The sequence below is a fragment of the Eleutherodactylus coqui genome, chromosome 1 (assembly GCF_035609145.1).
Source record: "Eleutherodactylus coqui strain aEleCoq1 chromosome 1, aEleCoq1.hap1, whole genome shotgun sequence".
NCBI classification, from domain to species: domain Eukaryota; kingdom Metazoa; phylum Chordata; class Amphibia; order Anura; family Eleutherodactylidae; genus Eleutherodactylus; species Eleutherodactylus coqui.
Window position 1 is genome coordinate 490,814,693 of NC_089837.1, and position 27,781 is coordinate 490,842,473.

Genomic DNA, 27,781 nt, shown 5'->3' on the forward strand with positions numbered 1-27,781 from the left:
AAACCAACAGCAAAATGCGCCGCTTTCAGTCCATTTCATATTTTACATTTTTGCCTATTGACCGACAGCGGACATCTGGCCACAGCGTTTTTTTTGCATCCAAAAATTCCCAGAAAAGTGCCACTAAAAACGCTACATTTTGCCTAAAAATGCAGAGTGTGAAGCAGCCTCATATAAATTCATGTCGCTACAAAATATCGTCTCTCTAGGCCATTTCTTCGGAATTGACAATGGATTTGTTACGGCTGTTGATTAAAGTTTATCTTCTGAAACTGGAAAAAAAATAAAAACGGATTTGGCTACAGGATGAAAAGCAATAATGAGCAATCAGACTCCACCAGCTGCAACATTATCCCTGGAGCTGCATTCTACTATGAACCACTAGAGGGGGTATGAGGACAGAAAGTCACAAATTGGAGCTGGGGGACCAGATCCAGGGAATAAAAAGCATGTAAGGGGCTTGTGGAGGAGCAGAAATTGTCTCCGGATACAGGGAGCATCACCGCCGTCGCTGTGGATGAGGCGCGCACACTGAGGAGTCTGCTTTTGCATGTCTGTGCTGGGGAGAAGAGTTTTCCGAGAGAATTTTTGGAATTACCATGAGCCACTGTGAGCCTTATGTGACAAGGAATAACAACTGTCCCATCACAGCGGTGAGGAATGAGAGCCAGGACTACCTGCTTATGGAGGCGGAGGATGGGGGTGATAACTCTTCACATCACTATGGATATTATCACATGTAAGTGCCTTATTGTCATATCGGCGGACGGAGATCTATAGGCTATTCTATGGGCTTCAACCGATGGTCTTCATAGAACTACAACTCCTAGCAGAGCCTGCCTGAAATGGGACTTGTAGTTCTAATGTCTTTGATCTACACTTTAAGCTCACTATTATACCGTAAGGGACAGGCTATAAATTAGAAGCTTAAGGGATAATTGTGCAAGGATGATTTAATTAGCATAAATGAATATAAATGAATGGGAGCGTGTGGTTTAATGCATTTCGGTCGTATGGGGTTGGCATATTGCTGTAATTTTTTCGTGTTTTGCACTGTCTATACGCTAAACTATAGCGTTTGCATCTATTGTGACTCTTAATATATTGCTTCAACCCCATTAAAAAGCGCAGTTGCAATACAACTGCATGCAAAATATACCCAATCGCATGGTATACATTTTTTTGCATTGGAATTAATGCAGACATATACATAGGCAGATATTGGAAACAGACCGCTTTATATAGTCTCTCCACATACAATGTGCTACTGGTGTACAGTGATCTCCACCTCTAGTACTTTATACGACTATGACTTGTTGAATCTAACCAAAGTATTATATTACTGATATTACACCCCTCAACAGTGAAATCAGGACACCAAGGATACAGCTTGCCCTTCTTAGTGTTGAAGAGTATATATATATATATATATATATATATATAGATATATATATATATATAATGTGTGTGTGTATATATATATATATATATATATATACACTATGTGTATTGTATACTGTATATATGATACACTATGTGTAATGTATACTGTGCTATATGAGTTTTCTATTGGGCAAGGGTGTCAAACTCATTTACACAGAGGGCCACAACAGCATTATGGGCATATTTAAAGGGTAGTTTGTAATTATGAGACTGCATTTTAAAGACTATATTAACCCTTTCCAATCCAATTTGTATCCTGGTTTTTCTAGGGGGCTTACTCTTTTTCTATTGTTAACAATGGCGCTATCAGCTGGCTAAAGCCAGTACTGCATGAGGTGGCACATTAAATAGGCTCCGACAGCAGAGAGGCTGGCATTATACAGTAAGAGAGCCCTGACGGGCGTCTTCCAACATCAGAGCTGTACAGGCTTAAATCATAATGTCTTTAGACAGTGGATTGGAAAGGATTAAACAGGAAGAGGAGGAGAGAACAGAAAGACCAGAGCAAGGTTTTAGTCCTGAAAAATTAGGGCACAAGTCCCCCAAGACAGACACTTGACTCTAAACTCTAGACAGAGAAAAGGAAAAATTGTAGAAGTTTGCAGAACTTACTGAAAGATTCCCAAAAAATTCCTTAGGACAGGGCCGTTACTCACTGGGTTGAGCAGCAGTATAACACAACGTCCTCTCGCTCACTGGATACAGACAGGCAGGCTGCAACAGACCGTTCTATGCAGGATGGTAGTGAGGACAGTCTGTGGGATGCACAAGCGACCTCTCGGTCTGAGTTCTGGCAAGATAGGCTCAGTGGGGAAAGCAGACAGGGGAGTGCACAGCAAAGGTCCCTGGGGGGCTGTATTAACAGCCACAGTCCGCACGCCGCCACAGATCGCAGCCACCATCTAGTGTAGGACCAAGATAGTGGCTGCAATCCCGCTACCCAGCGGCAGGACACAAACAAGTCCATGCCAGAAGGTTTTCCCGGATCAGCTGAAGACCCTTCAATCCAGAAGAAGCTCTTCTGCATCCACACCTTGCGGGCCATATAAAATGATGTGGTGGGCTAGCTTCGGTCCACGGGCCTGGAGATTGGTACATGTGCTATAGAATATAACTTTACTATTAATATTACAGCATGTAATATTAAAATAGGCCTGTAATCTCGAACCTGTGGTTCTCTAGTTGTTGCTAAACTACAATTCCCAGTATACATGATAGCCTGCAGCTGCCATGATATGCTGGGAGTTGCAGTTTTGTTCTAACTGGGCAGCCATAGTTTACAGATTGCTGGTCTAGACAATAAGCTTTTACATTGCTATGTCCACATAGCATTTACGGCAAAATCCACAACAAATCCACAACAAAATCTGCATGTATTACATGTGAATTTGTCCTAGATTTTGGTACACATTTGCCGCAGATGGGGTGGTGGGAGTGGTGGGGGAATTGACAGAATACACTTACAATAGAAAATAACCAAAACCTTCTAAGCTGTATGGTAACTAATCCTAGACATCTGACTAATGAAGTAGACAAAATGGAAGTAATAATGTCAGAGGAAAACTACAACATAGTGGGAATAACTGAGACCTGGCTGGATGAACTTCCAGGGTTACAGTCTGTTCAGAGGAGTTCGTAAAAACAGAAAGGGGGTGGAGTTTGTCTTGAAGTAAAACCAAGTTTAAAGCCCACATTACGGAAAATTATATGGGGGGAGATGGATATCTGGAGTCTCTATGGGTGGAAATACATGGAGGGAGAAACAATAAAATCCACATAGGAGTTTTTTATAGGTCACCAAATATATCAAAAGCTACTGAAAATCTAATATTAAAGCAAATAGATGAAGCAACAAAATCGCAAGGTAATTATTATGGGGGACTTTACCCAGATATAAACTGGGAAGCCTAAATCTGCAAATTTCATGAAGGTAACAACTGTCTGTCAATTACTAAAGATAATTAACCTTTAATAGTAACACAACTTGTACAGGACCCGACTAGAGGGACTTAATATCGACCAACAGACCTGACAGAATAACATGGGTGCAAATTGGCAAGCACCTCGGAAATAGTGACCATAATATAATACATTTCAACTTTTCCTTCAATAGTGAGTTCTGTAGGGGAGCTACGAAAATACTTAACTTAAAAAAGGCCAAGTTCATTCAGCTTAGTGATGCCCTTAACCTTATCTACTGGGACAATGTTTTTAAAAGTAAGAGTACAGGCAATAAATGGGAAAAAAACATCTTAAATACTCACTCAGAGAGGCTCATACCTTACAGGAGTAAATTGGTTAGGAATAAGAGAAAACTAATGAAGCTCAATAAAAGATGTAAAGGGGGCAATGAACAGCAAAAATAAAGTGTTTAAACTACTAAAACAAGAAGAATTCACTGTGGTAGAGGGGTCTTAGTAGACCTGTACACTTCACAGAGGTAAAGACTAGAGATGAGTGCGCGTACTCGGTTCGGGTGTTTTTGCACTCGAGCACCGCTTTTTCCGAGTAACTGACTACTCGGACGAAAAGATTCGGGGGGCGCCGTGGTGGAGCGGGGGGTAGCAGTGGGGAACAGGGGGGAGCTCTCTCTCTCCCCCCCCCCACTGCCCTCTGCAACCCCCCGCTCACTCCCGGCGCCCCCCGAATCTTTTCGTCTGAGTAGTCAGTTACTCAGAAAAAGCGGTGCTCGAGTGCAAAAACACCCGAACCGAATACGCTCGCTCATCTCTAGTCAAGACCTCTAACTAAAAACATAACTTTATTAATTCAATATTAAAAGAACTCCAGGACTAAACACAAGTAAACCTATAAGATACATAGAAACCTAACCCCTAAGTGGGGGACGTCCACTTTACACATAGAGGTAGCCACTACTAAGGAAGATCTGATTCAATAACGTATCCACCGACAAGAGCAGTGCGTAATGAGGATGGCAGGTACACTGTCACTATCTAGAATGAGCCTCCTAAAACATCAGCCTCTAAGTAGTAACTGATGCGTAGGCTAATGTATCCTCTAATATATTAGAAACTGATGCATAAGTTTATGTCTACTAAGGGTTGGTTCTCTAGATAGGCGGCTCAACGTGTTTCCTTGTTCACACAATCCATCAGGAAACTAAGTTACCAGAGACCTCATCACATACAAGGCTATCAAAAACCGGGACCCATTTACCAAAGATGTAGATCACAAACGTCCCCTAGGTCGAATCAGGTATAGAATAAACCCATCAAAAAAATATATAAAAGCCCACGTGATTTTCTATTCTTCTTCCTATTCTGATAGTACTAACTGAAGTAAATACCCCAGCTTCCCTGGGGTCACAGTTCTGGATATAACTTCAGTTATACCCAGGACTGTGACTGTAACAAGGGGGCGCCCTCTACGTCTAGAGGAAAGAAGGTTTCTACACCGACATAGAAGGGGGTTCTTTACTGTAAGAGCAGTGAGACTATGGAACTCTCTGCCTGAGGACGTGGTGATGGAGAATTCGATAAAAGAGTACAAGAGGGGCCTGGACATCTCTCTTGATTACTTCAGAAGGGTCGGTGATCCGGGGATTATTCCGATTTCCAGACTTGGAGTCTGGAAGGAATTTGTTTTCTTTAAAGGAAGAAAATTGTCTTGTACCTCATTGGTGTTTTTGCCTTCCCCTGGATCAACATTGGGGGTTAATAGGCTGAACTGCATGGACATAAGTCTTTTTTCAGGCTAACATACTATGTTACTATGTTTGGGTTTCACTCTCTCGTTTGAAGGGGTATAGATCTGCAGTGTAAATGGACAAAGTCTGCACCGCTGGTCAAAGTCCACTGCTTGCGGATGAGTTGTCTTGAAATCGCATCCACTTGACTTGCATTGTGTATTTTTTGGATGCAAATCCACGGTTGAAAGATAGTCACACGTATGAAAATACTGTATTTATCCATATCAGACATCTGTGCAGCCATGTACTGTATCTGAATGCTGCCAGCAACCATTAAACTACTAATAGTAATCTGGACTGTATGGAGGTAAATATCGGATATATTGTATATTAGGAGCGAGTTCAAAATTAAATGAAATAGAAATGTAGCAGAGCTGAGTGTGTCGGTTTACACAGCTTGTGTGGTGACGATTACAGGGGATCTGTCAACTACTTTTAGTCCTATAAATTAAAATTATGGGGTGAAAGAAATGCAGTTCTAAGCTCTTGCTCACGACCTGAAGGTTGCGGGTTCAACACCCTACATAGTTCACATAGCACGGCTCAAGCTTGACTCAGCCTTCCATCCTTCCGAGGTCGGTAAAATGAGTACCCAGCTTGGTAGGGGGTAATAAATAAACTACTTGAAAGCGCTGCAGAAAAAGTTGGCGCTATGCAAATACCAAGATTTATTTTATTTTATTATTTGGTATACTTACCTCTCCCGTCGTTCCCCCGGTATCAGCGCTGATATCCGCTGCTGAATGCATTGAGCAGCGCTGCTAAGTAATCCGCTCGTTCTAAATTTACAATGAGCGGATTACTTAGCAGCGCTGGTCAATACATTCAGCAGCGGATATCAGCGCTGATACCGGGGGAACGACGGGAGAGGTAAGTATACCAAATAATAAAATAAAATAAGTCTTGTTATTTGTATAGCGCCAACTTTTTCTGCAGCGCTTTCAAGTAGTTTATTTAGTACCCCGCACCAAGCTGAGTACTCGTTTTACCGACCTCGGAGAGGTAAGTATAACACTTACATCCCTGGGCTCCAGGGAACATCTACTTTCAGTCCATAAGCTTAGCTTGTAAAGATAAAGGTAGGTGACAGAGTTTCTGTAAGGCCCGCCCACACTGTCTTCTGCACCATCTGCTTAATGTACATACTTCTGAAGTGTATCCCAACCTCACTGCGAGTCTCTAGACCCGAACTTGGAGCTCCGAGTTCTAGCCTAGAAACTCGCAGTCCAGTTCTGGCCCAGAGACTCGCAGTCCAGTTCTGGCCCAGAGACTCGCAGTCCAGCTCTGGCCCAGAGACTCGCAGTCCAGTTCTAGCCCAGAGACTCACAGTCCAGCTCTGGCCCAGAGACTCGCAGTCCAGCTCTGGCCCAGAGACTCGCAGTCCAGCTCTGGCCCAGAGACTCGCAGTCCAGCTCTGGCCCAGAGACTCGCAGTCCAGCTCTGGCCCAGAGACTCGCAGTCCAGTTCTGGCCCAGAGACTCGCAGTCCAGCTCTGGCCCAGAGACTCGCAGTCCAGTTCTGGCCCAGAGACTCGCAGTCCAGTTCTGGCCCAGAGACTCGCAGTCCAGTTCTGGTCCAGAGACTCGCAGTCCAGTTCTGGCCCAGAGACTCGCAGTCCTGTTCTGGCCCAGAGGCCATCAATATCTAAGTCCTGAAAAAACCATTAAAATACCTAAGTGGAACCCAGGTCTCAAAAAATAGCAGGACTGTGTCATTTGGCAGTAAGATATAGCTAAAGATCGTTCAATAAAGAAGGTTTAAATCTATCAATTTTCCCTATAATTGGATATACAGTTAGAGCGGAGATGTAGTAGAGCTGAATTTATCATAACATGGTCAGCACTGCTACATCCGTTCAGTATATTGTGTGTGGAAATGTCTGTCTACCGTATATGGAGATGAGACTGTGGAATGCAATATTCTGGAAAGTCACCTGGAAAGGTTCGGCCTTTGAAACATTCACCATTTGTCAGTACTGCAGATGCAAGAGACAGAACCAGTCCATCGAAGTGAAGGGTGCAGATGAATAGCACTTTGCCTCTGGGAGATTTAGTACTAATATCCTCATCATTCTTAAGCTTCCTCTGCGTGACCAATTTGCAATGAGTAGTGGTTTAGGAACTGGAATCACAGCAATGAGTGGGACCCGAGGGACTCTGTGGCCTGAAGTCTGACTCCATATGTTATCCTAAGTGCTGCCAATTAAAAGGATTGTCCAGGACTGAACTATTGTAGACCTCCTGTATTCTCAGGATAAATCATCAATGGTTGATGACCCGGGGTCCAATGTTCCAAACCCCTGGGGATCAGCCATTATCCAGCCCATTGTCAGTGTGTAAGGAGCTGGTGGTGCACAATGCAGGTTCCTGGATATGATGGAGCTAATGGAGTTGTCAAGTTTTATTTAAAGGGGCACTAACTTTACAAACCATTTCTGCTCATCTATTAGCTTGTGTACTTGCATTACAAATGTTGTTGCTTTACACCTGCAAATCACGCTTGAAGTGGCTGCCAATAGGGGTCTCCCTTCCAGCTTCTCTGCAATCCACTCTCTGTATAGAACTTCTATAGTAACAAGAACATTTCCATAGCAACAAAGAGTGGGGCTATCTTCTTCACAGACAGCTCTCATGCACTTACTGGCTGCAGGCTGACAGATCTGCAGGCATTGTGATAAATATATAATTTTGGTATCACCGTAATCGTTCAGTCTCTGCTTCTACTACTGTTACAGCGTGTGGGTGTGTACGCACATTATATACACACACACACACACTCTAGTGGGTGTACTAACCATTTGGCCACAATTTTTCTAAATGCCTGACCGACCTGGAAAAGTAGAGGGTTGGGTATTCAGATACAGTCCCCCTGGAACAGAGACAGAGTCATTCAGCATGGGAAATGAGGTAGAGGAAGTCAGGACAGTGAACTACTGGTAGAATGCTAGGCTTGCTGCACACACCCTCCTTTAAAGTAGATAAACTACATAGCAAGAGAAAAATGTGGAAGACTACCTGATAATCAAAAATTAGATATGAAACAGGATGCAGTAAATGAGAGGGTAAGGAGAACCTAATGTACTTTAGAAAACATGTTAAAATCTCAGGTACGCTTTACAAAGCAATGTAGGTAATACTGGTATGAGAATTTGTAAGCACCTTGGCCTTTACTCTAGTTTTACTTAATCCCCTAAAGCCACACGACTAAGTTTGTGTCCTGGCTATGGGACATGAAACGTAACATGATGTAAACGTACATCCTGTGAATGGCGCGGGGTCAGAAGCTGAACCTGCGCCAACCTGCAGTATGAGCTGGCTGTCACTGACAGCAGGCCTCCTGCTGCGACAGCAAGGATTGGTGAGAACACCAGTCCCTTCTGTTATCCCCTTACATTCTGCAATAAATATAGATCGCGGCACGTAAAGGGTTCACAGAGGGAGCGCACTTCCTCTATGATGTCATAGGCACTCCGCTATGTAATTGCGAAGGGCCAGTGGGTTACCATGGCCTGTGATCGCTATTGTAAGTTATACTGCAATGCATTATCATAGCTTTTTTTAGTTTAAAATCCCTACAGGGCCATAAAAAGATTTTTAAAAAGTGTAAAAAAAATACTAACCATTTTTTTGTGCTATTTCTATTCTTTGTAAAAAAATTTTAGAAAAATGTATAAAAGCCCCACATATTTAGTATCATCATATCCGTAACAAGCCGTCCAATAAATTAAACACTTTTAAAAAGTGGAAATAAAAATCTCCGAAAAATCGTTGCGTCCTTATGGCCAGAATAGGCCGCGGCCTTAAGGGGTTAATGCTATCTACACTAACTCAATCCTAGTCATAATGATTGATGCATGCTATAATACAACAACAATATTTGGGAAGCATCATTAACGATACTTTGTGACAGTTCTGTGGTGCTACAGTGCAGAGTAGCTTCCCCAAGAGTTGGCATTTGTTTTTCGTTTTTGGTCTCAGTGTGCAACTTACGAGCAATTTCCCTTGAATGTACTTGGCGGATGTGTATTAGTAAATACTGTGTGTATTTGTGCAGGCAGAGCCATTTCATATTGGCGGCCTTGATTCCCCCGCCCTGATTTAAATGGCTATTAGCCCCATAAGGACCAGGCTGTTTTGCCCCTTAAGGCCTTGTTCACATGGGCGACACGGCAAAGCCGAGAGAAGATCGCACATCGCTGGTCGGTGCAATATTGATACGGTTTCTCGCGGTGATTTTCGGGGGGTTGCTTGAAATACAAGACCTACCCGAAAATAAGCCCTAGCTGCAGAAAAAAAAATATCAAAAATAAAAAAAACTATATATCACTTTAGAAGCGCTGTCCGGGGCTCCGGCGCAACTTCTCCCCAGTCCCCGGAACTGTTTTTTTTTATCTCTTCTGGCTGAGGATTGAAAAATCTCCGCCTTCTGGAAGCGCTGGCTGTAATTGGCTGAAGCTTAGCTAGTCACATCCAGCGCTCAATGAACCAATCACATTCATCGAGCACTGGCTCTGATTGGTTAAGCATCAGCAGTAAATACCACCCATAGCATGCAATGCAAAAGTGATTCTTCATGTACACGAGCAAAAAACAATTGCGGTTTCCGCTCGGGGATGAAAAATCACAGCACGCTCTATTTCCCTGTGGATTCTGCATGTACAGCTTCCATTGAAGTCAATGGAAGCCGTCCGACCCGCTGCCAATTCACAATTGGCAGAGGGAAAAGCAGGAGTAAAAAAAAAAAATCTGTACAGAGTATGTCCGACGGTAAACCATGTGGACCATCTGCAATACAGAAAAGAAGAAAAAAATACAAGTACGGCTGAACGCCGGCCGGGCACAGGGTCGGATTCCTCTGTGGTCTCCTGCATGCGGAATCCGACCCGCCCATATGCAGGCAGATTTAGAATGGAGTCAGACATATCCGCATGTATGCTATCACCAATCTTCAGAAAGCGGATGATGAGGAATAATGACTAGCACCTTTTAGGCCGCCTATCCACGGTCGTAGCGATACACTGCTGCCGGAGCTACAGCTTGGGAGCAGTAAATCATTGCAATTTTCTGTGCGATTTCCCGCGATGAACCTATTATTATGATAGGTTTATCGCAGAAAATCGCAGACAAATCACGGCATGCCACGATTTTTATACGCGAGCGGAAAATCGCGGTGATTTTCCGCTCGTGGATATCGGGCTGCACTTTTCGTAGTTATCCTATGGAAAGCATTCACTGCATTACCTGCCTGTGGATTATCGCCGCGGATAATGTAGTGAATTATCGCCCGTGGACAGGAGGCCCTAGCGAGAGGCGATAGATGTGCACAGACTCCAGGCAATCCACAGGACAGCTAGCCAAATCAACCACACCTGCAGCCATGTGCTGCTGGAAGTACTTAGTACTACAAGACCTAGGAGCACAAACTATCACGACGTGACACTAGATAGAGCCTGAAGGATAGTGGAGGATATTCCAACAGAGAGTCTTTTGGATGAAAAGATAATAATGAACATAAAAAGCAAAACAAAAAAGTGCTATAGGAATAAATACAATGTAACTTCTTCCACTTATTATCATTTACATTATAAGGGTGGCTTCACACGAGTGTATTTTTGTGTGTACATAGGTGTGCACCCATGTACGTGCAAAAACACGTGTGAATGCAGGTCCGTGCATTGTTTTTAAAAAACAATGGTGTGCCGGCGCCCCTGCATTGCTTTTCAGGGAAGGGCTTTACATATAAGCCCTTCCATGAAAAACAAAAATTTTACTGTAAAAAAAATAAATAAATAAACTTACCTGTCCACCGCTGCTGTGTTCCCTGCAGGAAAGGCTTATATTTCAAGCCCTTCCCCGAAAATCATACAGCAGTGTTTGTCACAAACCACTGCTTTCAATGGGACCGGCAGCAGCGCCGATCCCATAGCTAAGCACTAGCTGTAATTGGCTGAACGCTCAGCCAATCAGCGCAGCCCTTTCAGGAGGTGGGGATTTTTAACTCCTGGCCTGCTGAAAGTGCTGTACAGCAGTGTCGGGGAACCAGCCGGGGGACACGTCTGAGCGGCGGAGAGGTGAGTAAATTTTTTTTCTTTTTTTACCACTTAAATGATGATTTTCAGGGAAGGGCTTATATTTCAAAATCATACTGCAGGGTTTGCCACGACCCACTGCTTTCAATGGGGCCGGCAGCAGCGCCGATCTCATTGAAAGCAATTGGATAGCATGCTGCACTTCTGCCACAGCTGTCACAGCTGTGACAGCTGTGGCAGAAGTCCGCGGCATTCTCCCTACCTTTTCAATTGGGCTAGTGCTGCTGCCGCTGGCACCATTGAAAAGACTGGCGATATCCCAACCTCATCCCGCCGTCTTTCTTGCGCTGCAAGGTGAATGTTTTCCCTTACTCTCGCAGCGCAAGACTGAATAAAACGCCGGTGGGTGTCAGCCCTAAGAAAAATGTGAACAATATCAGAAGACACTTAAGGATATTATATAAGAAGCCCACATTGAGAGATCATTTCCAAGGGGGGTTAATTTTGTGGCAAGACGGGTGGCAGCACTAAGTAGGATGCTTTCTTAAAGTCTCGTTATTTCAGAAACTCAGGGGGAAAACCTAATGGAAAGTGGATGTTTTTTTTTTCTGTGTGGCCATAAAATTTGAGAAACTTGTCAATTTGCACATAAATCAAGTAGTGTATGTTCTACATTTACTGGTAAGAAGTGGAATATCAGGAGATTGATCCATTGCAATTCCATTTGCAGTATGTTGGTTGCACAACTGGCGCTCTGGGAGGTCACATTCAGAGGCATTTATCTGTGCGGAGGTCAGGGGTTTCTAAACACTGCAGAACATGCAGGCTGCACTGATGGATTGTTCTTCCAGGGAATAGAGAAGTTATAGAGAGCAGTTAGAGGACGTATCTATCTGGAATTACCAATAAGGGTTTCAAATGCATTGAATATTATACAGGATTTCAGCTCATATGTGGATTGAGAAATAATGCTGTTAAGCCCCCCGCACACGGGCGGAAATTCCGCGGTGGGATTTCCTGCAAAATTTCCTCCCGGGGCCGTTGCCATAGAATTGCATTAGAATACCCAATCCTAGGCAGACGGCCGTGATTTGTACGCGCGAAATCACACGCGGAAAACAAATCGCAGCATGCTCTATTTCTGTGCGGGTCTCGCAGAGGCCCGCACAAAAATGTCAGTGGTGACGGGCCGGCTCTTCTCTGCGTATGCATCGGCTGGACGGCAGCTGGCACATAGCAGAGAATAAAGACGCCAGGAACGTGTAAGCCGCAGGCCTCTGTAGGGGCAAGGGTACACATCTCGCAGCGGGATCCGACCCGGCCGTCTGCGGGTGGCCTTAGGGTTAAAGATTCTGCTCATGTTTTGCTACTCTGTGGATGTTTTTAACATGTGAAGTTCGCACGCACATACATAGGAAACAACGGGCATCGCTGCTCATGTGAATAGATCAAATCAAAATAATGGATTTCAAATTTGTGTGAGTTTTGTGCGCATTGCATCATATAAAACGCAAGAGAGTTCCTCGTTCGTGTGAATACGCCCTGTAGGGGAGTGAGGACAATACTTTAGGAGCAGCCAGGAGTTGGCACAGGGATAGGATGGAATCCCAGCTTGCTATGTACTACACACCCCTGTAAGGCATTGAAGGTGACTCTATGTCCCAGTGTAGTGGCCCAGTACATCCATTCCTGGCCCCCTCCATATTGTCATACATGTCATGTCTTGTGTTGGTACGTTGTGCAAAAGTGTCTTGTCATTCTGTTATGTGTATTGCACAGCTGCAGCAAGTGAGGAGTTAAGTGTTTGCATGAGACTGGGAGATGCTTGCAATATATCAATTTGTCTTGTCACTTGGTAAGTGAGAATATAAATAGGTGTGTGTGAGAGCTGGAAGGAGATTCGACCACTTCTTCTGGGTTCCTGGGAGAGTGCTGGCTGCATGAGGATACCTTCATCTCTCATGTAGTGAAGAATGGAGAAAGAGGAGCGGTTCCTGACTACCTGTGAGACAGTAACCGTGGCCGAGTGAGTTTCCAACAGCGAGAGAGAACATGAGCAAGGGAGAGTCTGTGATTGTCTTTTCTACGCGGTCGTCCTGAAGTCTGGGATCAGTGGGTGGAAGTACACCCATTTGCTTTTCGCATCCGGCCGTCCTGAAGTCTGGGATCACCAGGTGGAGGTACACTCAAGTCCTTTTCTTTTTCCTGCACTGCCCATGTTATGTGAATTGTGCCTGTATCCAGAGCTTTTGCCTTAGTAAAGTTTTGCTAGGCCCTGACTGTTCCCAGGGACCTGAGGTAAGTTACTTCTGTCTGCAGCTCCATTTATTTACCGCTGAGGGTCATATCAGTGGGTAACGGAACGGTGGCGACACCTATGACATCTGCTATCCCTGTTCTACAGTTTATTGGGCATCCCTATTTTAGGGGTGTGCGGAAGAGGCCCAGCGCTGCCCTGGCCGAGGCCAAATGTGTCCCTTTGGGAGGGAGCCTGGTAAGTGCCACTGTGACAAGTGACCACTCTACCCTTCCAGCTCCTCAACGTGTGCCTTGTGTCTGAGGTCACCCTACGGGACGCGGCACCATGAACCTCAATGTAAAATATGAATTGGGGCTCCCCGGTTTAGTTGGGTCCTCATCAGTCAGTGATCTGCCCAAGAAGACCCAAGTCACATTTTTCATTGAGGCTCAAGGGACATGAGCCTGTCTCCTAATGGAAATCTTAAATATAGTAAGAAAATTCTGTTGAATTGAATCAAATTCTAAATCAAAAGTATAGCAATTACTTGGAGTAGAGAGAAAGAAAATGGATGTGCGGAATCTGTACAGATATAACAGAGCTGAGTTAGTAATTTGACAAGTTATGATGTGTGATCAGTGATTGTATGACAGCAGTATCCATGGACTAGTGAAGACCCCATAACAGGTTGGGAACCCCTTACAATCAGCTACAGGGAGCCTGCTGGGGCTAGTCATATCATTAAGGCTTAGCTCACATTTCATTTTTACCTCTGTTCTCCATCTGGGGGTTCTGAAAACTAAAACCGGCATTGAGACAGAACCCTGGATGGAACCATAAGCTTTAATTGTGGAACGAAGACGACTATGGTCCACATTTCACAAGATTTCTGGCCAATTCTGTCTTTTTATGAGCATAGAAAAGCGTTGTCTATGATGCCCAGACATATTGGGTCCTCTAGCACCAAGGTTGCAGGTGCTGAAGAAGTACATGTTGTGTCTTGCACTGTCCTCATACTGTGCGTTCATGGGTACAGCATGCAAGCAGTCTGTAATAATAGTTTTAATCTATTTGAGTAGGGGGTACTTGACTTGGGAACATTGAGAACCAATGATCTTTTGTAGAGTAATGGCAGGAAATCCCAAACGACTCGCATCCATGGCCCAATATTGCTCTTGACCGTGTGTGGCTAGCCTAAGGGCAGCTTCAGACAGGCATATTTGCATGTTTTGCAAAAATTGCACACACAATACACAGAGAATAGAACCCCTTGATATCAAGAGGTTCCATCTCATTTCTTGCATCTGCAAAAAAATAGAACCTGCACTATTTTCCTTCGTATTTATTTACCAAGCTCATAACATAAATACAGCCCCATAACCAAGCTCATTACATAAATAAAATACCAGAACCAAGCTCATAACATAAGTACAGCCCCATAACCAAGCTCAGTACATAAATAAAATACCAGAACCAAACTCATAACATAAATACAGCCCCATAACCAAGCTCATTACATAAATAAAATACCAGAACCAAGCTCATAACATAAGTACAGCCCCATAACCAAGCTCAGTACATAAATAAAATACCAGAACCAAACTCATAACATAAATACAGCCCCATAACCAAGCTCAGTACATAAATAAAATACCAGAACCAAACTCATAACATAAATACAGCCCCATAACCAAGCTCAGTACATAAATAAAATACCAGAACCAAGCTCATAACATAAATACGGCATCAGAACCGACCTCAGTACATTGATAAAATACCAGAACCAAGCTCACATAAATACAGTAGCATAGTTAAGCAATTATGTTGTGGGGGCACTACCGGGCTGACTGCTGCTGCACAGAGGAAGAAGATGATCTAGACGTGCGGACCTAAGGAGGGGAGATTGCCTGCAGCCTATATCCGGCTGGTGCGGCCCCTGCAAGCTGGTGAACAGTGCCCTGTGCGACTGTGCGGCTCGCACATAGCTAACGACAGCCATGCTCAGAATGCACTAGGATGGCACTAATAAGGGGTAACATAACTTTGAACTCTATCTCTATGACTAGATGTAGAGATAAGCGAGCATTGCCCTTAGCGAGTACCTGCCCGCTCGAGAGAAAAGGTTCGGGTGCCGGCGCGGGGGAGCGGTAAGTTGCGGCAGTCAGCAGGTGGGAGCGGGGGGGAGAGAGGGAGAGAGACATCTCCCCTCCGTTCCTCACCATTCTCCCCCGCAGCTCCCTACCTGCCGCCGGCACCCGAACCTTTTCTCTCGAGCGGGCAGGTACTTGCTAAGGGCAATGCTTGCTTGAGCAATTGCCCTTAGCGAGTATGCTCGCTCATCACTAACTAGATGGCATCTGTTTCGCCCTTTTCTTCTGCACACTTGTAACAAACTATTTGGTTTTCTTCTGATTACTGAAAATCACAAAGATCCCTTGAGTTCTGGATGAAGATGATGCCCTTAGAAACCCAGGATTACTATCATTATTACTTCTGCTAGAAGCTATTTTGCCAGAAATGACTTGTACACAACATATAAATGCCTGGAAGTGGTCACGCAGAATTTGTCTGAATGACCAAAGTTTTAATAGTTCCTGAAATCAACTCATTAAATATTTAGCAGCTCTAATGAGGGACTTTAATTACGTCTGTTTCACAGCTCAATTATCATTTCTGTTGCTATGTTGTCTTATAAACAGATGATATTTGGCTTGTTCTCGCATATAACTCAGTAATCTCTAATCTGGGATTTTACAGGTTAAGCCCCTTCCCTTCTCTCAGCGCCTATTCACATGGACGTATTTTTACGGACAGCACACAGGACTATTCACTTGAGTTGGTGTATTCAGAACTGCGTTTTTTACGTGGACCAAAGTTGCACATGAAAAAAAAAATTGCAGCATGTCCGATTTTTGCCGGCGTTCACAGACTGAAATCACCTATTAAAGACTATGGTTTTTAGGCACCAGAAAATCGGCCATCCGAACTGATGCATTGGAATCCAATGCATCAGATGGTCGCGTATAACGGCTGGTCGTGAAAACGCGGACGATATACGATAGTGTGATTAAGTCCTCAGAGCCATAAATGCCCCATATTACACTGCAAGAGTATTATACAGGGCTTTTTGGCTCTGAGGGCTCTTTCACACGAACATAGCGATTTTTGGTCAGCTGTGTCACAGCCACAGCGCGACTGAGACTCGCGTGAATGCACGTCCAAATCTGCTGTTTGTGGGCCCGCTCAGATGGCCCAGGTCCGGCGCATATACACTGAGACCGGATTCCCATCGGGTGGGGTGGTGACAAAGCTAAACTGCCTCCCCCCTTCTGCACCCTCACCGTCTCGGCAAGGGATGGGGCGAGACAAGGTAGGAGCTATTGTGTGCTAAGCCCCATCTCTGCCCCTTGTCGCCTGCCAGCAATGGGAGGGGGCGGGACGTGGCAGGAGGCAGGAGCTTAGCAACTAGCTCCCGCCCCATCCTGCCCCTCCCTATTGCAAACAGCCAGCAAGGGGCGGAGAGTAAGGAAGGGAGTGGGAGTTTAGCAGAGATGCTGCTAAGCTCCCTCCCACCTCACTTCTCCGGCAGCACCCATAAACTCCCATAGAAGTCTATGGCAGAGGCTGTCGTATTCCGTCCAGAAGATAGTTACTGAACTATCTTTCCTGGCCGATGTAAAAGGGGCCCAACCAGAATGTGCTCCTATGTGCTATCTTGGCCAGCCGGGTGCTGCTGTTTGTGCACCTGTTCAAACGGCCCGGGTCTGGCGCAGGAACGGCGAGCCTGGATTGCTGTCAGGCGGCGAGGGGGGTGGTGGTGGTGGAGACAGTTTCTGCCGCCCCCTTTCCGCCCACTCGCCAGCTTTTGGCAAAGGAAGGAGGCAGGGCAGGGCGGAAGCTAGTGTGCTAAGCTCCCGCCTCCTCTCCACTCCTTGTTGGCTGCCAGCAATGGGTGGAGAAAAGGAGGGAAGGGGGTTGGAGTTTAGCAGACACGCTGCTAAACTCCCTCCCACTTCTCTTCTCCGGCAGCGACCATAGGCTTGCATAGGAGTCTATGGAAACTGTCATAAAAGCACCCGTCCAACATAAAAGTGCCCGGCCGAAATACGCTCCTATGCGCTATCTTGGCCGGCCGGGTGCTATACAGAGTGCTACAACAATGCCGTACGATGGCTACATAACATTGCTCATAATATTAATGTGCCGAAACAAGGTGGTTGGGACATTGTGGGGCGTAAAGCTACCTGCGGCCAGAAGAGCAAACTTTAAAGTGGTGTGCGAGGAGATTGCACTGTGCTTCGGCCTGTATAGTTTTATCATTGAATCGTAGAGTTTTAGTTTCAAAAGCTTTTATTAGAATTTTATATAGCTTAATACAATTAAAGGCTAAATAATACCTCGCAGGGGGATCTGTGGCGGGAACGGTCATATAGCTGACAGCTTTGTCAAACAGTCCTTTGAACAAATAAACATGAAGCATAACAGAACAAAAGGTTTTTCCCTCATTATTATAGTTGTAGTAGGATAGATCTTGTTTCCATTACAGGTGTTAATATTCCCACCGTCTGATGTGTCTCAAGGACATTTCTCCTATGATGTCAGAAATTGTGACATATTTTGGATATTTAAATAGTCAGACTGTAGTGGCCCAAAACACCTATTTCTGGCCCCTCCATAATTGTCATACATCATGTCTTTTATGTCGATGCACTGTGCAAATAGTTTTGTCTCTAGTTATGTGTATTGCACAGCTGCAGCATATAAGAGGTTAATGTCTGAAAGTGGCTGGGATATGTCTCAAAATGTATCAAGTCTGTCTAGTCACGTGGTGTCGTATGAATATAAATATGAGTGATTAAGAGTTAGGTGTGCTCTTTCATCATCTTCAATGGTAAAGAGTGGAGTAGGAGTGCCGGCCGCATGGGGGTACCTTCAACTCTCATGTGATGAAGTGATGGAAGCAGAGGAGAGGTATCCTGATGTCCGCAATGCCAGGAGCCGCCTCTGAGGAGTGAAAGAGGCGACAGGAGTCCGCCATGGAGTGTCTCTCTAAAGAATATCAAGTGAGTGTCTGAGGAGAGTTGTGTTCCGAAGTTATTTGGAGTCCCGGAGTGTGTGTCTCCAGGAGCAGAGCATTACAGATAACTTAGACTGTAGGCCCGGCATCATCCTGAGTTGTTCCTCCCTGACCGTCTGCTAAAGTTGTCTTCACCTGCATGAGCGAGTAAACTGTATTTCTGCCAAGCATAGAGTAAAGTTCACCAGTCACTGCCCGTTCTCAGTGATTGAGTTTTCCAAGTTTCATCATGTGTGGACTCTTATTATTACTACCGCCTGAGAATTATCCGTGTGAAAGGAACGGTGGCGTCACGCGTGACAGCTCACACAGTCCACTACACTTATTCAGGTAACCGCCACCCGGCGTTGCCTGGAAGAGGCTTAGCGGTGCCTTGGCCGAGGTCCCGTGCATCCCTCCGGGGAGGAGTCTGGTAGAGCCACCGTGACAAGTGCTAACTCTACCCTCCCAGCTCCTCAGCATGGGCCTCATGTGTTGGTCGCTGCAAGACCATGGTTGCCAAGTAGAATCGTACAGTTTTAAGGGACCTCCAGGTCATCGGGTCCAACCCACTCTTCAATGCAGGATCACTAAATCATCACAGATAGATGTCTGTTCAGACTATGTTTGAAAACTTTCTGGGCCCCAATGCAAAACCTGTAACAGGGCACCAAAATATAATGTTTTTTTTTATAGTACTGGGCTTCCTATATGGAGAAGAGAGACTTGATGGGCCCCCTAAGGCTCCTGGGCCCGGGTGCAACCACATCCCCTGCATCCCCCATAGTTAGGCCATAATCACAGGGACAAGCGGAATATTGTTGCCATTTTCATGGCGATGCAATGTGTTTTTGATTAATCTCTTCTGTGCAATTGCAATCTTGTGGAAGGATCGCAAGTGTTTCCCATAGACTTCAATGAGAAGAAACGGAACTCACATGCACATTGCATGGCATGTGAGTGCCATGCAATTTTTTCCCAAGGTTCCATAGGAAACAAGGGGTGATTCCTCCCGTGGGAATGCCCGAAAATAGAACATGCTGCTGTGAATAAATGGAATCAAAAGAATGGATTTCATATTCATGCGAGTTCTGTGCGCATTGCAGAATAAGCCCATAGGCTAATAAATGGGCCACAACATTACGGGCTACCTGTTACGATATAGGCGCCATAGTAGGTTTACCCCATTTTTACGAGGGGGTAACTCGTATTACACATGCAGACCAACCTTTGATGGCTCATCCACTTGTACTTCCCTACTGGCAGGCCTGTATCATACGCCATATTTGCTGTTGTGTTCTATCTGTAAACCATATACTATATATGTATGTGTTTGTATATGTGTAGCTGTACATTAGGTATTATGGGACGTGTGTACATGACGGCATGTTCTATATTCTCCTCCACACATCTCTATATTACGCATTATTTTAATTGCAGACTGCATACAAATAAGCTGCCGCCGTCTCCCGCAGACATTACACATTCACGTAGAGTTTCGCTGTTGCATCAAAGTAGACGAGTATTTTTAGTTATTAAGACTGAGACGTACGGGGAGCCGGGGGGATCTGGAGAGGAATAGACGAGTCGTAGGTCATTTTCAGATAAACAGAACTAGAGAGGAAATGCAGAGTTTCCAGTCTTCTCCCATAAGATTAGGTCTGTGCACAGAAAGATAGTGATTCCGTGATGGGAGGAGGGTGTAGACACAGTGGGAACTGATGTGGTGGGGCTGACATTATTTGGCGCAGTTTTGAAGGGATCTGCAATGTCTTCATGAAATGCAAAATCCTCTGATCCTCCTCAGGTCGATGGGGACAACCGGGCTATAAAAGGGATCAGTCAGATCCTGTATTTACCTGTCCAATTTTGCTCAATGAGAATAATGGCGCCAATCTCATTCGAGTATCCGCTATCTCCCCCTTCCATAGCATGTTACTGGGGCAGCTAAAGAGGATGTCTCATAGAAGGAATCTCTGCCCATTCACCAAAATATGGCTAATGGACATCATAGAGTTAATTTCTCTGCCCAAGATCACGCTGAGCTGGTCTGTGAGATGCCCATATGCTTTAGATGGTTGTTGACCAAATTTCTTCTGACTCTGGTTCAGTTTTTGATGTGGCCCTTTTTTCCATATTTTGGGACCCCACTCAAGGGTGGCAAAATTACAGAAGTGGACATCAGCAATAAATTTAAGAAATCTTTACACCATTGGCGGCACAAAGTGTAGCAGTACAGGGACAACTGATAGTGTTCATAAGGGCTCTTTTACACTGTTTTTGTGCACTATAGCCTCAACAATAGATATCGCGGCTGTAGTGCTCTAAAGATCGCGTGAACGGGCTACTTCATGATATTTGAAGTAGCCCGTCCACAGAATCTGAGGTGTGGGCTGTGTGCTTTCATGGCTCCCATAGCAGCCTATGGAAAGCACACAGCCAAGGTAGGACAGGTCCTATCTTTGCGCACACCTCAGAGACGACATTTACGCTTGCACTCGCATGTCCTATCTTTTTTAGGTGCGAGTGTTTTGCATGTCTTAAATTCCTTCGTGTGAACGCTTCTTTAGGAAATCATTGGTCCTATTTAGACATGATCTTTTCACGCACCACTAATGCGTGGAACGCACTCGCGTGAAATAGCCCAAAGGCACACAACTTCAAGGTTACCATCTCTTCATCGGGCACTTAGCAGCTTGGCTCGTGATTTCAGTGGGGAGGAGGAAAAATATATTTCCAACAGGAACAAAAGATCAGGATTGTTGAAAACCAACTTGCTCAATTCTTCTTACATCTACAGTTGGACATCACTGTAAAGACAGTGCACAGACGGCGATCCCATCGAAATTGACTGGTTCCACCACTCTTCATCTAATGTTTATGGGCACCTTAAATAGGCTTGCCATGTCGTACAGTCAGTGAGTCTGTCAGTGTACAGTCAGAAAGAAGCTGTTCCCCTTGTTACAGCTGCTAGTCATAGTTGGGGTGTCCCCTACCTCCTCCTTGTCAGGCACGCCAGCACCATGTCCCCTTGGTTGCATGTGGCAGCTGCCACGTTTCCTGTTTCCCATACAGTACAAGCATACACCCAGTCTGCTTCTTAAAGGGCCAGAGTATGCGCCCAACTTTCCAGACTCCAACCAATCCTGACCTGTGCTGGGCTACTTAGTGCTACTCCATCCATCAGCAAGTTCCTGAACTATCAATCTCTATACTGTGTGAAGGTGCACATGTGTTTCTGTCTGATCTCCTGGTATTTGCTCAGTACCTGAACCACCAAGCATTCCTGATCTGTCCAATCCTGACCTTGGCTTGTTATTTGAGTACGCTTTCCTGGTTTGCTGCCTGTCCTTTGATCTATGTAGTGAAAGTATTACAGCTGCTGTGTTCTATGACTACATTCCTGTGTACACCCTCCAGTGCCGCATTACAGAAAACCTGACCAAGTGTGCCAGCTGCCTGTTAACCAAGACTATTTCTAGTGTAACAGTCTATGGATCCCTGCAGCAAAGACCACATCCCAACTGGTGGGGTGAAAGGGTGAAAACTAGGGAACCACCGGTGCTGCCCCTGAATCTAGCCCCAAGTCAAATCAGTCCTGAGGCACAAAGGATCCATATCCACTACTGTACCACCCCTTTGACACATTGGCGTAACTATAGGGGATGCGGTTGTACCCGGGCCCAGGAGCCTTAGGGGGCCCATAAGGCCTCTCTTCTCCATATAGGGAGCCCAGTACTATGAATAAAGCATTATAGTTGGGGGCCCTCTTACACTTTTTGCATTGGGGCCCAGGAGCTTTACGTTAGGCCTCTGCTTTAACCCCTTATGGACACAGTGTTTCAGTCCTAAAAGGCCAGACACTTTTTAGGCATTTTACCCAGGTGGTGGTTTTACTGGCTTATTTTTTTTCTTCAGCTACCAAAATTATTTTTGCTGCTTTTTTTTACATACTGGGCTATTTTCTTGTATATTTTTTCTCTGACTTTTTTCTGTTTTTTTTGTTTTATTGGGAGTAAAAAGCTAACAAAATGATTTTTTTTAAATTTATAGTTGTTTATTTTTAAAATTAGTATATTTACACTAAAATAAAGCAGAGGAATGGGTCCCCCATTTTGTTTCAGACATTTTGATATATAATTTGTATAGCCTTGGATTACAGGGCGGGTATTGCGATGGTTTTGTTTGGTGTCGGTGGTCGGTCATTTTCTTTTTTATGTAAATATTTTTATTTTATTCTTTAATTTTTTTAAACTTATTTTTGTAACTATGGGGGCCAGTCACATTGTATTTTTAAATTTCCTACATTTCCTCTGTAGCTGGGGCATCCATTGGAGTAGGATCCATCGGAGCTCCAGTTACAGGGAAAAACACACCCATGTAGTGACATTAGATACTAATGGAGCTGATCAGCATCTGCAAGGTCCCTGCAGCTCTGCTGTTGCAGTGTCCGAGGAGCAGGCCCTCAGCCGAAGACACAGCAGGATAAAGAAATACCTTGTCACAGAGCTCTACCGTCTCCTCCCTAAGGGTAGCTTGGGACCTGACCTCGTTAACGACAGGGGGAGATAACAAATGGGGGTAACAGTGGTTACCTGAAGTCCTATTTGTCACTCGTGATGCCAACATTCCCTCCTCTGCAGTGAATCCTTCAGATGGAATAAAGTTTTCCACGCACACAGAGTGTCTTTTCTGAATGAGAGCCGGGAAGGTTCGGTTCTGTCGTTTACTTAATTGTTGATAACAAATAACAGTACAACAGTTCTTACAGTGGTGAAGCAGGGTATTTGTACATCCACAGGCGTAGTTATCTGCAGGAATTCACTCTCCCGGTAACTCTCTCTCCTGTCAGTCACTCACTATCTTTCTCGCTTTCTGGCGGTTCCTTTATTTCTCCTGACGCATGCGTTTCTTCTTCTTCTTTTCCTGGGTCCAGGCTCATGCACTGCTGGCAGTTAGTTACTGTAGAGAGAGCTTCCTTGGAAAGGATAGGCCAAAGCAGGAACAGCTGAGCTTGAATATGGTTTTCTCCAGCAGGCTTTAGGGTATTCTGTAGCTTCCTAATTGTGTAAAAAACCAGTATGCGCACACTGACCAAATTAGACGTAAGTTATCAGTCTCATGTCCAAAATGGCTCTCTGGGCAGGAACGTCCAGACAGCCTCTTTTATTGAAAGACATAACACCTGCCCTTTATGGGCGTTAAACAGATTACATCAGTAACATATATATATATTCTTATTTGCAGTTATATAGAATTCCCGCCTCCCCCTCTCCCCACCTCTCTCAAGTCCGGTCTACATAGGAGCCTTTGGTCTTAACAACATGTGGTCAAAAGTGAAAGTATCTCTTTGTTGGAGAAGTTTCTGTGTGGGGGATGGGAAAGGACTAGGAAAACAGTATTGAATACAGGTATACATGTAGTACTAGGACTTTTAACTCTTAGAGGCTGCTTGTGCAACTTTATGTATTCAGCTAACATAATACCACACATCTTTCAACATGCCGTTGTCCAGCAACTACCATGATGAGATTGTGTGGCCATTAACCTCCACAGAGTTAAAAGTCATTACAGTAGCGTAATACATTTGGTTTATACAAATCAATAGACATTTTATACTAACTAATTATCATGTCTACTACACAGCAAACTACCTTTCGGCCTCCTCCATGTCTCCCTTCTGTCACTAACTCTTGCTTGTTTTACCCTTTCTAACTATCACATGACCACACTTTTATACAACACGCAGGACAAAATGATACATTTTCCAGACATGACTAGACATTAACCCATTCATGCCTGCAGACATCCAATACACATAAACCTGATGCATTCCACAGACAAGACAATGCACAAGACAAACATAAAAAACATGTATTCTGAAGTGCTGGTGGGGACCCCAAACTCTGGGCTACTACACTGTAACAGGAGGGACCCAGCCATCACGTGATCACCGGGTCACATAGTGGAAGTAATACTTCCACTTTCACTTTTTAGTACATAGCACTCGTTGAGCGCTATGTAGCATGGAAAAGAGAAGGCAAAACTGCTTCTCCTTTCTCCTCCAGGTCTTCAGCTGTGACTAACAGCTAAGAATCTGACTGGCTCCTGTTTGATTGCAGAAGCAAAGGCTTTAATCCTGTGCCGTACTTCTGCTACCCGCCAGAATTGAGGCCCAGGACCAAACACTGTATATTTACCCTTCTTGGTCCTAAACGGGTTAAGGGGGATAGCTTTTAGCCGCAGAATGAGTAGCAGCTATTCTGTCTATGGTCAGTTTAGGTCAAGTGTGGCAGCTACTTTTCCTCTTCCTCCAGCCTGTTATATAATGTCCCGTCCTCTTCCTGCACGGTATTTTCTTCCACGTTAATGATATTTAGCTCGCAGTACAATAATTGTGATGAATGCAGGCTGTGATAGCTCTCGGATGCACGTAGGGCAGTAAACGACTTGCCCTTTCATATAATGAATATGTCTAATGCTGTAAATAATAATTTCTATGCTAATAAGTGTTAAGTAAAGTACATCGGTTCATTCTGCACCCAATGATGTGGCTTTTATTACCCGTTTACACATCAGCTAATCACATAAATGCATTATAATACTTCAGGCAATTAGATGTAAAGTGTCTGCGTACAATGTACTGTTTGAAGAGAGGTATAGCTAGAAGAAGAGTTACTATTGCAGTGATGGCGCCATCTGCGCCTCGTGATATGTTAGTGTAGACAATAGGAACTTAAAGGGATTTTCTTACACCTACTAGGGCATATGGATATCATGGAGGGGGTTCACTGCTCGAGCGAGAGTGGGGAGCCACTAAATATCAGCAGATCTCAGTCTACTCAATGCAGACATGTCACACGTTGCAGCCATTGATTTGAAAGGTTGCAATGTAATATTACATGGCTGCTGCAAGGATGAAACTTTATATTCATGAATGTAATGATGATGTATGTTAGTGATTACAGTATTAGACCTTGTTAACACGAATGTCATTTTAGTCCCCCGATAGCCACACTAAAAAAACGCAGATATAGACATATGATAGATAGTTAGATAGATAGATACTGTAGATATGAGATAGATAGATACTGTAGATATGAGATAGATAGATACTGTAGATATGAGATAGATAGATACTGTTGATATGAGATAAATATGAGATAGATAGGTAGATATGAGATAGATAGATAGATGGATAGATAGATAGATAGATAGATAGATAGATAGATAGATAGATAGATAGATAGATAGATAGATAGATAGATAGATAGATAGATAGGATAGATAGAGATGAGATAGATAGATATCTAGATAGATATTAGACAGATAGATAGATGAGATGGATTGATATTAGACATATACTGTAGATATGATATAGATGGATATGAGATAGATAGATATTAGATAGATATGAGATAGATAGATATTAGATAGACAGAATGCAGATGTCACATGTTGCAGCCATTGATTTGAAAGGTTGCAATGTAATATTACATGGCGGCTGCAAGAATGAAACTTTATATGCATGAATGTAATGATGATATATGTAAGTGATTACAGTATTAGACCTTGTTAACACGAACGTCATTGTCCTATTTTTTGATGAAGAGAAATCTCAGAGTCAAGAAATCGTGCCTATGTTTTGATGCTTTATTTTTTTTTCTAGGCGTGTCAAAGAAACGTTTGTCTGAAAGAACCCATAGGAAACCATAGGTTCTTTCAGTTGCAATTTTTTGATGCACCTACTCTCAAAACGACGCTCATGTGAAAGAGGCCTTAGAGTGAAAAGATACGATTTTGAGCAAAAAGTGGGCGATTCAAAAGGAGGCTCTAGTACACTGTTGGGCTGCGTCTAGCCTACATACATGATGAGATCTGGTCTGGCAGAAGCATGCAGGCCCCATATGCTATCTTATGGCATATTTGCCCACAGATATTAGAACTGGTCCTCTAGATGCTGCACGGTCATAGGCTGCTGAACCTGGCATCCTGGCTGGTCCCATAAATGCTGAATCGGCAATCAATATGCTGACCGGGCAGCCATGGAAGTGTGGTAGAGACATTCCTGTGACCCCCCTTGTGTGTGCGACCGAGCATTATCTTGCTGCCTCTTGGGAGCCGCCATGAGAGGAACACATGTGGCTGCAGGATGTCCTGAACATATCGCTGAGCTGTCATTGCCCCTTGTACCACTACTAGGGGGACCAACTGTTCAATGTGATGCCCCCCAGACCATCACACCACCAGGGGGCAGTGTGCCACTTTACAGTAAAGGCAGGATTGAGGCGCTCACCCCAAGGTCTCCAGACACGAACATGGCCATTGTTAATTCCCAAACATGGAATAATTGCTAAAAATGATAACTGTTCCAGTCTGCAGCGGTCCAGGTTTCTCGTTTGTGAAATCACTGCAAACGAAGTTGATGGTATTGAGGTGTTAATGGAAGGACACGTAATGGGTGTTGTGACACCAAATTTCCTTTTGCTAAGTGCCTGGAAATGGTCCAGGCAGAGACAGGGGTCTGTAATGAAGGTGCCACTTGTGTCTCGATGATGGACAACAACATTTTTGGATCTACTCATGCTTATGGGACAATAAAACAAACCTCTCTATTGGTGGTCCTTCAGAGCTTGTTCGCTGTGTCCGTGCCCTCACGTAACCACTGCTGTCAACACTTCATTGCAGCTTGGTCAGAACGGCCTAGATTCGTCAGGATGAGCATGCTGCTTCTTATTCCAAAGTCTGTTAACTGCACAAAATGTCTTCAAGTGTGTCGGACTGTACACAACACAAAATAACCTCTGAGGGCCCTTTTATGAGGCAATGGGGTAAGCGCTGTTGTAGCCTCTGGTGGCAAGTGGTGGCAAGACCCAGTGTCTAATCAGACCACAAATGCAATGATTTACATATCCCCTAAAACACAACTGCATGGCGAGTCTTACAGCAATCTGACATTTCTATCTGGCTGTATATATTTTTTTGAGTCAATGAGTAGATAGATAGATAGATAGATATGAGATAAATAGATATTAGATTGATTGATATTAGATAGATAGATATGAGATAAATAGATATTAGATAGATAGATAGATAGATAGATATTAGATTGATTGATATTAGATAGATAGATAGATAGATAGATATGAGATAAATAGATATTAGATTGATTGATATTAGATAGATAGATAGATATGAGATAAATAGATATTAGATTGATTGATATTAGATAGATAGATAGATAGATAGATAGATATGAGATAAATAGATATTAGATAGATAGATAGATATGAGATAAATAGATAT

At 44.1% G+C, this 27,781-nt stretch overlaps 1 protein-coding gene across 1 annotated transcript in view; it reads left to right on the top strand.

Annotated features, from left to right (window-relative positions):
- Positions 1 to 599: 599 nt before the first annotated feature.
- Positions 600 to 27,781, top strand: part of TRPC6 (transient receptor potential cation channel subfamily C member 6) — a 175,272-nt gene continuing 148,090 nt past the window's right edge. The window contains exon 1 of the mRNA XM_066586559.1: positions 600 to 739. Coding sequence (XP_066442656.1) covers positions 600 to 739 — 140 coding nt within the window. The remainder of the gene's footprint in view (positions 740 to 27,781) is intronic.